The 12,899-nt window shown below is 44.3% G+C and overlaps 2 protein-coding genes across 2 annotated transcripts; both read left to right on the top strand.

Annotated features, from left to right (window-relative positions):
* The first annotated feature begins 1,926 nt into the window (after nt 1-1,926).
* Nucleotides 1,927-4,047, top strand: LOC126320563 (saccharopine dehydrogenase-like oxidoreductase). Its single transcript, XM_049994022.1, has 4 exons — nt 1,927-1,998; nt 2,127-2,241; nt 2,378-2,480; nt 2,611-4,047. The coding sequence occupies exons 1-4, from the start codon at nt 1,949-1,951 to the stop codon at nt 3,546-3,548; spliced, it is 1,206 nt and encodes a 401-aa protein (XP_049849979.1). The 5' UTR covers nt 1,927-1,948; the 3' UTR covers nt 3,549-4,047.
* A 6,129-nt stretch (nt 4,048-10,176) lies between these two features.
* Nucleotides 10,177-12,874, top strand: LOC126320579 (translation initiation factor IF-2-like). Its single transcript, XM_049994044.1, has 2 exons — nt 10,177-10,331; nt 10,639-12,874. The coding sequence occupies exons 1-2, from the start codon at nt 10,254-10,256 to the stop codon at nt 12,670-12,672; spliced, it is 2,112 nt and encodes a 703-aa protein (XP_049850001.1). The 5' UTR covers nt 10,177-10,253; the 3' UTR covers nt 12,673-12,874.
* Nucleotides 12,875-12,899: the final 25 nt, after the last annotated feature.

Here is a 12,899-nt window from a genome sequence, read left to right as displayed (position 1 = left end):
AATGTAATCCTTTCCTGTTTTATTTCTCGTTTCTTGGCTTCTTTAAATTCCCCCACACTTGCTATTTTTTCTTTTGAAAGACTGGAAAGTCTAATTATTACAGTCAAGCGTACAGAATATAAATTGTCATTGTTCAACCGAACAAAAACCTTTCTTAGTTCGTATCTTATAATTCCATGTCACTCAAAGACATGTAAAAAATATTCTATTCGTTCAGGAAAAGCTCGTAGCTCACGGACATGCTTTACTAAGCGGTGATTGAGCAATGAGAAAACTGCATTATATGTTTTTGTACCAATGCATAACAAACCTATCCATACTTACATCAAATGTGTAATCCAAAATTGTGTGCTATACCTGCTATTTCAAATAATGCATACACCATCAAAATCCTGTACTTGCATGTTATGTCTAGTTTTGGGCAGCCTTTCTATACACACGCTCGGACTCTGTCTAAAACATGTTCTAGATTCAACCTACCTAAAATTTATCTCAAACCGATACAATTTTTTGATTCCACCTGAGTAGAAATACGTTTGTACAGGCAATCTACATGGAGTAATAGCTACTATCATCATGGCGCCTTTTCGAGGACGTGGAGTGTTTGTAAATCTTGGAAGTCTAGCCTCTGTTCGGCCAATTCTTTTTCAGTTAAAAGTGACATTCATGGATAAAGCAGAAAAGCATTTACTAAAATATTGCATGAAAACAAAGCCCATATGGAATAAACATTATGACCGCAAAAATCGCTATTATAAATGGAGACAACTAATCTAATCCGCCCTCAAGAAATCGCGTGCGATTCGTGGCTATTTTAGCATGGCCGTGGATAAAAAACATTGAAAAACGACAGGTCTGTTAGGGCTCGTAAAGAAAACGATCTTAGGCTAACTTTATGACCCTGGTAACCAAAATCAGAACTACAAAACGCGATTAATACAACATTTACATGCCTACGTAAAACCACATAGGTTATAATTTAAAGATTATTAGAAATTCTTCGACTAACGCTACAAAAAACAGATGGAAATGAATTTAATACATTGCAATGCGCTGGCTAGACAACATCTGTTATGTTACCAATCAAATATTCCCCGTTCATTCTTCGGTTTTTAAATCAAAATTGTTTTTAGATAATAAAAATGCCACAGCAAGGTAACCCGGAAATAATCGGCAACTCACTGTTATTCGTTTGAATAGGTGTAAAGGTATAAAAAAGACCCTGATAAGGATTTCATAAAAACGTGGCAACCTGTTCATACGCTTCAAAAGGGAGCGAAAGAAGTTCAGGTTATTAAATCCTATGGTCAAACTAGTCCTGATTGCTTGTTCGGCTAAAGAAAAAACCAATAATCAAATTCGACAAGACTCCTAATATATTTTGTCAAAGTCATCAAGAAGATTGTTTAAACACTAGGCAGTTAAAAAAAGCAACGCAAAAAGTTTTCAACGTTCGTATTCATCTGACCTGATGTCTTTGCATTTACAAACAATAAGATTGCTCGACCAATTGCGATGACAACAAGAAACTTTATAAAGCAAAGGCATTGATCATTTAGACTAGAAAAAAGAAGCAGTCCTTGTCATAACTACATTGCCTAACAATACAGTTTCGGTGCTCGCGAAAAATATCGATTTCATTGATACATCATAATATATTCCAGACATGAGCGTTAATTTTTTAGACAAGCAAAAAATAGACAGCTTTACTGCGCAATCTTTCTACTGGAAGCATAATTTTTTAAAGGTTGGCACTTTTTTGCTTGCTATTCTCTTTCATACTTCGAATATCAATTAGAGCTATTTCAAATTTGTACGGCGCAGGTTTGATAACTTAGATAACTAAAAATAGAGATCTTTATGTACACATCCCCTATTTTTAGACTCGAACTTGACAAATCTTATTCTTTTATTGTCAAGCCTCATTCAAAACCTCTTAAATAGCATTATGTCAAACACGCAAAAGGAATACGATTTGATCATCTATGGTGCTACTGGGTACGGCTCACTCTAAGTGTTCTTTCAATATCAGGAGTCTGCACACTCTTCGAAAGAATTTGTGTGTACCCGTCACTTACCTACATATAAAGATGATACACTTAGCCTTACATAATCAAAATTTAAAGGTATTCTGGAACCATCACGGCAGAATATTTGGCCAGAAGACCGAATGTCAATGCCAAATGGGCGGTCTCAGGTAGAAGTGAAGACAAATTAAAAGCACTTGTTTCGAACCTATCGGTAAGTATAATATCCATATGCTTTCTCTAGCAATGGCATTTATCTGTGCCAATGCTCGCGCGTTTTTTTAGTCGTTAAATGAAAGTTCACAGCACTTATTAACGCCAGAGTGGCTCAAACTATCTAATTGTAAAAGAAAATTTGCAACCAATCTATTGACTATTTCGTAGTCGACTCAGATCACTACGACCAGGTACTTCAGTTAGCATTAAAGACCAAAGTACTTTGCTCGTTTGTAGGTACGAAATCATCGCACTTTAAATATTTTGCCTGCAAACCAAACATATTTCTGACAATTTTTATCCCTTACTGCTTCACACTTGCCTACGGATGCGGCTTTACAACCACCTATATTATAAACCTCTTCAGGACCCTATCGAAAATTCGGCGAGCCAGTGGTGAAAGCTTGTGTAGAAGCCTCAACAGATTATATAGACGTAACAGGCGAACCTCCTTATATCCGTGACGTTATTCAAAAATATGACAAGATGGCAGCCGATCGTCAAGTTTACCTGCTCCCTGCTTGCGGCATAGGCTCTTTGGTGACTGATGTAGCAGTCGAAATGCTGAAACAAGAATTTGACAAGGAATCTAAAGTTGTTCAAGCAAGTACATATGTTAGATGTAATGGTAAACATGCTAAGTCCTTTTCTAATGGAACATGGCATACAATGGTCTATAGTATGGCAAATAAAGACGTAACTTTGCCTACCCCTCGTACCTCGAGCTCTGAAAGACCAAAAGCTAGCAAATCTCATCGCGCAAGTTGTCATTATTATCAACCACTAAGCTGTTTTGCTATCCCGTTTGTTGAGGGTGCTGATTTAATGATCATCAAACTGACAAATCAAAAAAATGAGCCTACGACAGGGTCGCCTGAATTCTCGTACTCTCAGTATATTCTGGTACCTCGGTTCCCACCTCTCTGGCTTTTGTGGACTATTTTTATCATGATCATAGTCATGTACTTCTCCAAGTTCGAAATAGTGCGCAATCAGCTGTTGAAGCACAGTAATCCCAGCGGAGGGCCAAGTAAAAGTGAGCGTGAAAACTGCTCTATAGATATATGGGTTGATGGCAAAGATGCAGCGGGACATCAAAAAAGGTTACGCATTCACTGTCCCGGACCGTACGATTCAACTGGCATTGCCTGTGCAGAAGCAGCTCTAATCATGGCCACTGATCGAGAAAATATGAAAAAAGACTATGGACTCATCACTCCAGCCTCTTCTATGTTCGATCAACTTAAACACTCATTGAGGGAATATGGAAAGATGACGTATCATATCGAAGACAAGACAAAATAATGTCATAACTTTGTGTTTATTTTTGTTGTCATATTGTACCATCTCAAGACAACGAAGATAATCCCAACACCCCTTTAATGAGATGAAACGCTTTTCTTACTATTATTTTGTCAATGATTAATATACTTTCTGATATTAACATAATGCTGTTCTACCATAATAACATTCACAGCATGTAAGTGCCATCAGCACCCATATGCTAGACTGTGCTATAGCAATTGTCATAAAATAACTCACAATAACACTTTAGATGGTTTTTGCCTTATGTTACGCTTTTGGCCGGTATTGCATCTTTCAATCATGCTCTCAGCGAGACTGGATTAAATTTTAGAATATTACAAATGAAACAGCTTGGATGCGTGCTTTGAAGCAAATATAAATTTACTAAAACAGGCGTTTAACTACGAAAAGTAAATTAATCTCTGCCAGTAGTTTTGCATTTTATGCAGTGCCTGACAACGGCTTCTGTTGATTCTGTGAAGATCATGAATATTTCGAATTTAGCGGTTCGCAGCTATGTACAGCGTATATGCATTACAGATTTTGTTTTACAGTTTTGTTATTTAGAGAATCAGTGAAGATCACCTCAAAATTATCAATTTCAGATACACGAGGCTTTTGAGAATTTAAAATATTCGAATATTTTTAATCATCTTATGTGATATTTGCAAATATCACTCTCCCTAAAAGTCAAAAGCCCCCTTCTTTTTCATGTATCTGATTCTGATGACTGGTGTTGGTCGCTCCAACGTTGTGTAATATAAAACCCTTTTTAAAAATGCCGTTGAGATTGCAGACTTCGAGATACTAGATGAATTCCCTACTTACTTACTTTGCAGCTAGATATCGTCCACATACGGTGATTAACTAAAACATTACTAATGTTGATACAGCGCGTAAGCAACAAGCATTTTTACAAGAATAGGCAGTTCAAATGGGCCGTTAATAAACGGATTCTCAATTTAAATTTGTGCAAGATAATGCCAATGTTCCAGTGTTTAGTATTCACACGTAGGTTAAGATTAATAAAATGCACATTTGGGACGTAAATTCAGTTGGGTCAAATATCTAAAGCTATGATAGCGCTAGCTTTTAATATTATTAGCTATACAATTATATATTCTTTGACAAGACAAAAAGAAAAAAGGCTCTAAAGTTGATAGTAGAATTTTGGTTTTGCCTATTAAATTGCGTCTCTCTAGTCAATTGCCTTCCAGAGCAAACAACGTCATTCATACCATGGTGGGGTTTTTTCTGTTAGTTTGAATTTCTGATCTAAGCCTGTAAAATTTCGTAGGAATTGCTAAGTTTTGAAATTTTGAAAATTTATGTATAGCCTTTTCCGTTTTCCTGTCAACCAAGGAGTTGCGGAGTCCGATCTTAAAAAGACTTGGCCAATTCTAGACTGTGTTGTTTTGCCGATACAAGATTTGGTTTAGTCCTGAGTGACGCGCGAGTACGCTTTAGTTATGGTGTTTAGATTGAGGTGTTGATACCTTCTTCTTTGCAGATTTTTAAGAGCTCATTTTTTATAAAACTAAATTCAGGTCGGCAAGAGGGGTCGTGCACCCAACACGCTTGAATTAATGAAACAAATGAAGCGGAAGAGGATGGACTTATGCAGCCCTCGGTATGGCAAGTGTCAAAACTTGGTCTTTCACCTCGTTTAATTTGGACTTCAGTCATGCCAGTGAGGGAGTTTCTGGACCAAAGCTGCCATAGGACAATCGAGAAACTATATACATCACTTTTGCATGTTTGCCCTTGGCCAGATAGTACCTCGGGTGCGAGATATTGGCCTTTTTCGTTGTTACGGCGTGCAGTTGTGCCGGGCATTAAGAAAGTAGCGAGCGAGAAGTCTATTAATTTTATAACAGGGGTGCAAATGTTTTGGAAGTCGACTGAAAACACCATTAGGTTGTTTGGAGAAATATCTAGGTGACAGATTGGAGGGACTTGGGAGTGCATGTATTCTAGAGCACGGCTGAGATCCAGCGCGATTCGTAGCCGGAACGGCCAAGGAAAAGGCTTTTGGTCCGAACTAGCGGGAAAAAGGTAGGTTTCTAGGCTTCCATACTGAGCGTATTCCATTAGAATGATGGGAGGAGAAAAAGAAAAGCCTTTGATTTTTACGATACAGGGATGGTCGAGAAGGCACATAATTTCAAGTTCATGATGGTGCTCCAAGTTGGCTTGTATTATGGCGTTGAACTGGGCTTGTTGATAGGCGTCAATGCTCTCGTAATCTTCAGTCTTATGTTGAGTACTGAAATTGTTATCGTAGGATTTGACGGCGACAGTTTCGCCTTTATAAGAGGCCAGATATACACACCCAAAACCACCTTGTCCAAGTAGGCAAGATAGGGGCTGGACATCGGCAGCGTCGACTTCCAACCGGCGATGAGAATACATGCAAATTTCAGGAGCAAGAAGTTCAAGGTTGAGTGTTTGGTTGCCTCGAACCAAAGTCTTTATTCCCTTTCGCAGAGCCATAACTATTTTTTCTTTGGAAATGTAGTGCTTGAACGTGCCCGTTTCAGAGGGACAGACTATCATCAGATTGACATCGGCACACTTATACCATGTGCTGATGAGATTATCGATGGTTTTGGTGATATAAATAAGTAAAGGGCACGGAATAATCCCGAGAGCCGTTATTTCTAATCGAAAGGTGTCCGGAAAAAACACAAGTTTGGCTTTTTCTTGGTCTAAGACTAAAAAGAATCCACATCTCCAGGGGCTTAAAACTTTCAAAGAGCGATTGTTATAGCAATGGACCATGAGCATACTGAAGAACTTGAAGGGCAGGAACTTGAATTGATAAATGCGTTCGAACCTGTTCATAGGTGGTTCCAAATTTTCGTCTATTTCGAAGAAGGAGGTGTCCAATAGGTTCGGAGTTGCCTTCGGAAGCATACTTGGAACGATGTATATTTGGCTCGGGCCTGCGCCATCTTCTTTGGCGCTGGCTGTGAATTGTTCGGTCTTACCGGCCGTCAGCTCAGAGGCATACTCAGGTCTAACTGGAATGACGATTTCGAATGCTTCAAACAAAGCCCACAGTTGGTCTTCGTCGATGGAAAGGCCTTTTTTGTGCCAAGAGAAGCTGGCTTCGCGTCGATTCACGAGGCCATTTCTGATGATGTTATGTCTGGTGGTAATAAGGTTGGCGAACATATCACACAAAAACTGTGGACGAATGAAAATATACTCCGATAACCGATTCTGGCCGGTGTGTTGGAAATGCAGAACGAAGCCGAGTTGCGTCAGCTGCTCCAATTGTTCTGGAACTTGGAGGTCTGGAATTTGCATGCTGGCGCACAGGAATTGAAACGATTGATAGGTAATGAAAGGTACCGTAGGCGAAATTAGGGACAGAGCTTTTTGGAGTTTGATCATTGAGTTTGAATAGAGTTGACCGACGAGTTTGAATTTAATTGCCGTTTCGCATAAGGTTTTCTTCAAGTTCTTCCAGACCAAGTCTCCTTTTTTCTTGTTGTTGACCAAAAACATGCCCATGGCGTCCCTGGTCTTTAGGTATCGATGATTTAGTATTCGAACAGAAGGCGGCAAGTCCTTCGCGGTGACATCGTCCGCATGGGTGCCGACCAGGAAGATGTAGGTCGTACTCGATCCGCACCGTGTCTGAATGCTCTTGATCCAGTACTCTACTCTGGATAAATATTTTTCCTCGCATTTCTTCACGTTGAACACGACGAGGTAAATTGTGTTCGGCGCCAGGAAAAAACTGTGAGTCGTATAATAGATGCGCTGACCGGCGAAGTCGTAGCAGTCCCAGACGATCACCGAGCCGGAAGCGTCTTTCTGGCCGCCGACGGGCTCTTCACAGAAGTAGCCGGAGGCTGTGTTTTTCATTCTGATAGTGGCTATTTGGACTCCGTCGGTAGCGATCATAGGATCAGCTGAATTCTTCAGGTATTGGGCATTTTCTTTGATTTCCTTGTCCGGAAGGTTTTGAAGCAGCGAAGTTTTGCCGACGTTCACGTCTCCGATGATCATCAATCTGGTTCTCCACAGGCGGGTTTTCTTCTCGTCTTCAGAAATAGCCAAGGATTTCAGGTAGCGAAACAGCCGAGTCTCTCTGGGGAACTTGAAGAAGAGCTCTCGGAGGTCAATGCAATCTGGAGAAATGAGAATCAGAGGGTTGGCGTGGATCGAAAAGATATCAAGGGACAGATCGGTCAGAGAGCAGGGAATGCATTCGATTAAGTTGTGAGAAAGGTGTAGAACTTTCAGGTGAGTCAGAGCGGATATGGCGGCTGGAAGGGTTCGAAGTTGGTTTCTCCTCATATCTAAATAGGTTAGTTGGGACAGCTGGAAGATGAAGTCTGGGACCGAGCGGAGGTTCACGTTCACGAGAGAGAGTCGAGTGACATTGAAAAACGCGCCAGGCAGACAGCCGGTGTTGACAAGGGTGTAATCTTTTAGCAATTCAGAAAATTCGTATGGATTGGAGGGACAGTTCAGAAAATGGATGGAATCGGCTGATTTGATGTATGTAGAGGATTGTCTTACAATGGGGTAGTTTTCCTCAAAGGTAATTCTTGCGTAAAGGTGGTCCTTGTTGTGTTCCAGACGTCGAGAAAGCTGCCGGGCGCATTCCGGAGACAGATCTTCTATGTTTTTCCGGATATCTAGGTGCACAAGGGAGGTGTTCAGTTCGTCGATGGCTCGGACGAAAAACGCGAGGCCGGCTTCGCTTATGCAGTTTTTGAAGAGGATCAAGCTGGACAGAGTAGAATTGAAGGTGAGTGCGATGCTGAGCGTTTTCGCGCCCGCATCTTCGATGTTGTTTTTAGACAAATCGATATGAGAGAGGTGACAGTTCCAAGGCAGACTGGAAGAAAGAAAGGCTATACCGCTGTCTCCAATTTGGTTATCGCTCAAATTTATGTGTTTCAAGGAGGTGTTGTTTTCCAACGCGGAGGCGATCACGCTGCACCCTGCAGGCCCGAGGGAGCAACTCGAAATGTCTAAGTGCTCTAAAACCGATTGTTTGTCTTTCAAAAGGCTATTTAGACATCTAGCGCCATCTATGCCCAGGAGATTGCCTTCCAATGATAGAATTCGCAGCTTCAGGTCGGTCAAGAGGTAAGAGTTGAGAGCCAGACAAGTGCCCGATATACCGTTGTACGACAGATTCAAGTTCGTGACTTTTTTAATAGATCTGATGGAATTGAGAATTGACAGTGTGCCGTGATCGCCTAGTTCGGTTCTGCTCAGACAGATGCTGGTAATTTGGCAGAACGGGCTCTCCAAAAGCCCAGCGACGGAAAGAACGGAACCTGAAGAGAGAGGGTTTCCAGAGAGATTTAGTGTTTGAAGGGAGGGATGAGCGGCCAATGCATGACAGAGCTTCTTGATGCCATCAGAATTGATAGGATTATGGTAAAGGTTGAGTCGATTTAATGTGCTGTTATGTTCCAGGGCGGCGCTAAGGGCGTAGATGCCGTTGGCGGTAAGTGCATTTTTGCCGAGGTTAAGAGCCTCGATCTTCGTTTGGCCCTCGGCGCCCGAGCAGGAGTTGGGCTTCTGCAGATTGTAGAGGAAGGAAGCGAGAGAGAAGGCGAGTTCATCGCCCAGTTCGCAGCCGAAGAAATTAGCAGATCGAAGAGTTGGATGGGACAAAATTGAGGCGACGAGTTGCTCAAGATTTGTCAGATTGGGCTGGTCGTACAAATCCAGATATTCGAGGGCGGTATTTCTAGATAAACATTGAATAAGTCGCTGCATGTCACTTGCACGTAAGTGCTCAGTGAAGCCAAGTTCTTTGACGGAATTTAGATCAGAATCGCACCAACCTAACGAGAAGCTTCGAGTGTAAATTTTCGCACGTTTCACAGACGGCAGAAGGCCGAAGCGAGAAAAAAAAAGTAGTACCATTGTTCTCTTAAGTACCTTTAAATATGTCGGACATGATTAGGCCTCATTCCTGTAGAAGAAGAAAAAAAAGAAGAAGCTTGAGGTGAAAGAGCACACTGTTGGAAGGGCGAGTAACAGCTCGGCGCAGGTTTTACTCAAGTAAGGCGATTGCAATAATAAATAAATGGAGGACAATAAAGATTTTTTGGCTACATGAAAAATAAAGGCGCGACGATCAAAGCTTTTCCTTAGAAGTTTGCGGCGCCTTTTTTTTGCCAAAGTCATTAGAAATGAAGAATACGTATTTCGCAGGTACGGAGGCTGAGTCAAACGCGTGATTAGCCTCGAGCGCCAAGATTAGGTTTTTTAACGACTATTTTTTTTTTTTAGTGGTGGCTCGGGTTTAAGATTGGTTCGAGCGCGAGCCGTTCATTTTTCGGCCTTTTGAAGACGGAGAGTTCCGATCACGAAAGCCGGTGCAGTACGTCGCTGAGTCGGGGGTTTCGTTCACCCCTGAGATGGGTCGGCCTGGAAAGAGTGATGCACATCATCTATGCGTTTTAACGCCATGATATCAGTGGGATGGAAACACTAAGCATACGTGGGTTGGATTCGTTTTTTCTTCGATGGACGCGCGGATAGCAAAAGAGGTGGGGAAAAGACATCCTGTTCGCGGTGTAAAATTTTTTTTTTGAATTCAGAGACGAAAAGAGCCTCGCCAGAAAACTTTTTTTCGAGAGTGTGCCGTCGAGTGAGCGCCTTAACGCGTTGCAAGTATTTGGCCTTGACCGGACTAGAATTGGGCGAAGTCGGAGCACCGGAATGATGAGCTCGGTCTTGCTGTCGTGTTTTGGATCGAGGTGGGGCGCCGTAACGCAGGCTGGAAGAGCCGAGAAGAAGGTACGGTTGGTACGAGTATTCGAGTCGAGAGAGTTTCGCCTGGTGGAGTTGTACAGGGTCGAACGGCCGAGTATTCGAAAAAAAAAAAAAAGGGGGGGGGGGGTGGGGTGTCCGAGGGAGAGAAATCGCTGGAGGCTCCCGATTTTCCTACAAAGAGCTGGCGTCTCCTTCGGTGCACGAAGCGGGGAGGGAGTGGAGAGGTCCGCGGGCCGGAAGTGGCCGGGCGCGAGCGAGGTGAGAATTGCGTGTGCGCCGCGTGTGTGCGAACGATTGTACCGGGATGCGTGTCTGACAAAAAAAAAAATAGTTTTACTCCCAGGCAAGAAAGCCGAGGACAGCCAAGACTGGATCTACAGTATGGATTCAGAAGCAGAACCAGAAGCGGTCCTGGAAGCTGGAGCGTCGAAAGCGCACGGAATTGATGTTGTCCGGACAGTATTCGAGCAAGACGCTGGCGTCGGCGATTGGGGTTAGGACCGTGGACGTGTTGAAAGTGTTGATTCGGATGAACGAGTGCCCGACGACTTCGGACGCCTTTTTGAACAGTGAGTTGGTGGATTTGATAGTGACTGAATTCGGAAGGGTGCCAGTGCGAGGGAAGAACGTCGAGGACGATATATATCCTCGAGAGTTGCCGGAAGATCTCAGCGCTTATCCGCGGAGGTCTCCCGTCGTTACGATCATGGGGCACGTGAACCACGGCAAGACGACTCTGTTGGACGCGCTGAGGGGGTCGAACATTTGTTCTGAAGAGAAGGCTGGCATTACTCAGAGAATCGCGGCGTTTTCTGTCAAAGTCGCCGCGTACGACACGACGATCACGTTTATCGACACGCCGGGACACGCGGCGTTTTCCAGAATGAGGCAGCGCGGCGCGCGAGTTACCGACATTGCCGTGCTGATGGTCGCGGCGGACTCTGGCGTGCAAGAACAGACGGAACAGACCATTCGGTACATTCAGGAAACTGGGTGTGAGGTTATTGTCGCGATCAACAAGTGCGACAAGCCTAACGCCGACACGAAGAGAGTGCGATACCAGCTCGCCGAGAAGGGCGTCATCTTGGAGCAGTTTGGAGGGGACGTGTTGGACGTGGAAATTTCGGCCTTGAAGAAGCAAGGACTGGACGCGCTGTTAGAGGCCATTTTGCTGAAGGCTGAAGAGTTGGACCTCCGTGCGGATCCTACCGGATTCGCGGAAGCGGACATACTGGACGTCAGAAAACACCATTTTCACGGCATTGTAGCCAACTGCATCCTGCGACTGGGCTCTCTGAAGAAGGGCGATGCGATGATCGCTGGTCGAGGCTACGGGACCGTAAAACGTCTACTGGACGAAAACGATAACGCCATCACTACGGTCAAGCCGGGAGAGCCCTTTTCCGTCCTCGGGTGGGATGTGGGGCCCAATCCCGGAGACGAGCTGATTTCGTGTGACAGTTACAAGAAAGTGAAGAGCGCGGCCGCGTATCGCCACAGTTGCATCTGCGACGTCACCACGGAGCGGTATTATAACGAACTGCAGTCCGAACAACTCCAAGAAAAGGAACTGGAGCAGAGGGACCAACTCCACGCCGTCGAACTCGGATCTGACCCTCTGGAATACGCCCAGCAGCAAAAAATCTTGCGAGAACAATCTCGAGTCAAAATCGTTCCTTTCTCCATCCACGCCGACTCAGCGGGGTCCTTCGAATTCATAGAAGACGCACTCAACTCGTTTCCCCAAAACGAGGTCAAGGCACGCATCACCAAGACCACCGTCGGCAAAATCACCGAACGGGACATCGTGGAGGCCTCTCTCGTAGAAAACAAGGTCTCTATCATCGGGTTCAACGTCTCCATAACCGAAAAGGCGAGGGTTCTGGCGCAACAGGAAAAGATCGCCGTCCAGTGCTTCCAGGTCGTCTACCCCCTCATCAACTGGGCGAAGGAAATCCTATCCAAACACCTCAAGCCCAGGGAAGTCATCAACGTCCTGGCCACCGCGAAAGTCCTGCAAGTGTTCACCGTCAAGATCGAGAAGAAGCTCGTCAAAATCGCCGGGTGCCACGTTGTTTCAGGAACTTTCAAGAAAAAACTTTGTCAAATTTTGCGTCATGACAGAGTTGTGTTCGAGGGCCCGATTCGCCAATTGCGCCACCTCAAGACCGAAGTCAAGCAGATTTCTCCCGGGATGGAGTGCGGCGTGTACATGGGTCTGAACGTCGAGTTCGAAGTCGACGACGTCATCAACAATATCGAGAGGGTCTACGTGCCCCGCACGCTCGAGGAATCCAAGGCCGAGCACGACAAGCTCCAGGTATCGGCGAAGAGGAGTTTGCCAGAAAAGCCGGCGGCGCGTTAGTCACTGCTGCCGCGCCCAAAAGGGGGAAACCTTACCAAATTTGTTTCGTGTCGACGAGCTCGCGACCCTCGCCCCTACACACCGCCAGCGGCGCTCACGCGCGGCCTATACATAGCCTATTTGAGCGCTCGCGTCGCAGAGCTGCGTGAAGACCGTACGATAAAAAGTCCCCGTGGGTACAAACAAAACCCGCGGACGTGATGACCTGTTTTTTACTTATTTTGTCA

Source organism: Schistocerca gregaria, unplaced genomic scaffold (genome assembly GCF_023897955.1).
Source record: "Schistocerca gregaria isolate iqSchGreg1 unplaced genomic scaffold, iqSchGreg1.2 ptg000728l, whole genome shotgun sequence".
Taxonomy (NCBI): domain Eukaryota; kingdom Metazoa; phylum Arthropoda; class Insecta; order Orthoptera; family Acrididae; genus Schistocerca; species Schistocerca gregaria.
The sequence above is the reverse complement of the archived record's forward strand: the minus strand, read 5'-3'. Positions and strand labels throughout refer to the sequence as shown.

Bases quoted from the DNA above. Each gene is read 5' to 3' on its own strand.
- LOC126320563 (XM_049994022.1), top strand. From the start codon at position 1,949: ATGTCAAACACGCAAAAGGAATACGATTTGATCATCTATGGTGCTACT. The intron at 1,999-2,126 runs GTACGGCTCACT...CAAAATTTAAAG, and splicing joins ATCATCTATGGTGCTACTGG to GTATTCTGGAACCATCACGG. The intron at 2,242-2,377 runs GTAAGTATAATA...TAATTGTAAAAG, and splicing joins CACTTGTTTCGAACCTATCG to AAAATTTGCAACCAATCTAT.
- LOC126320579 (XM_049994044.1), top strand. From the start codon at position 10,254: ATGATGAGCTCGGTCTTGCTGTCGTGTTTTGGATCGAGGTGGGGCGCC. The intron at 10,332-10,638 runs GTACGGTTGGTA...AAAAAAAAATAG, and splicing joins CTGGAAGAGCCGAGAAGAAG to TTTTACTCCCAGGCAAGAAA.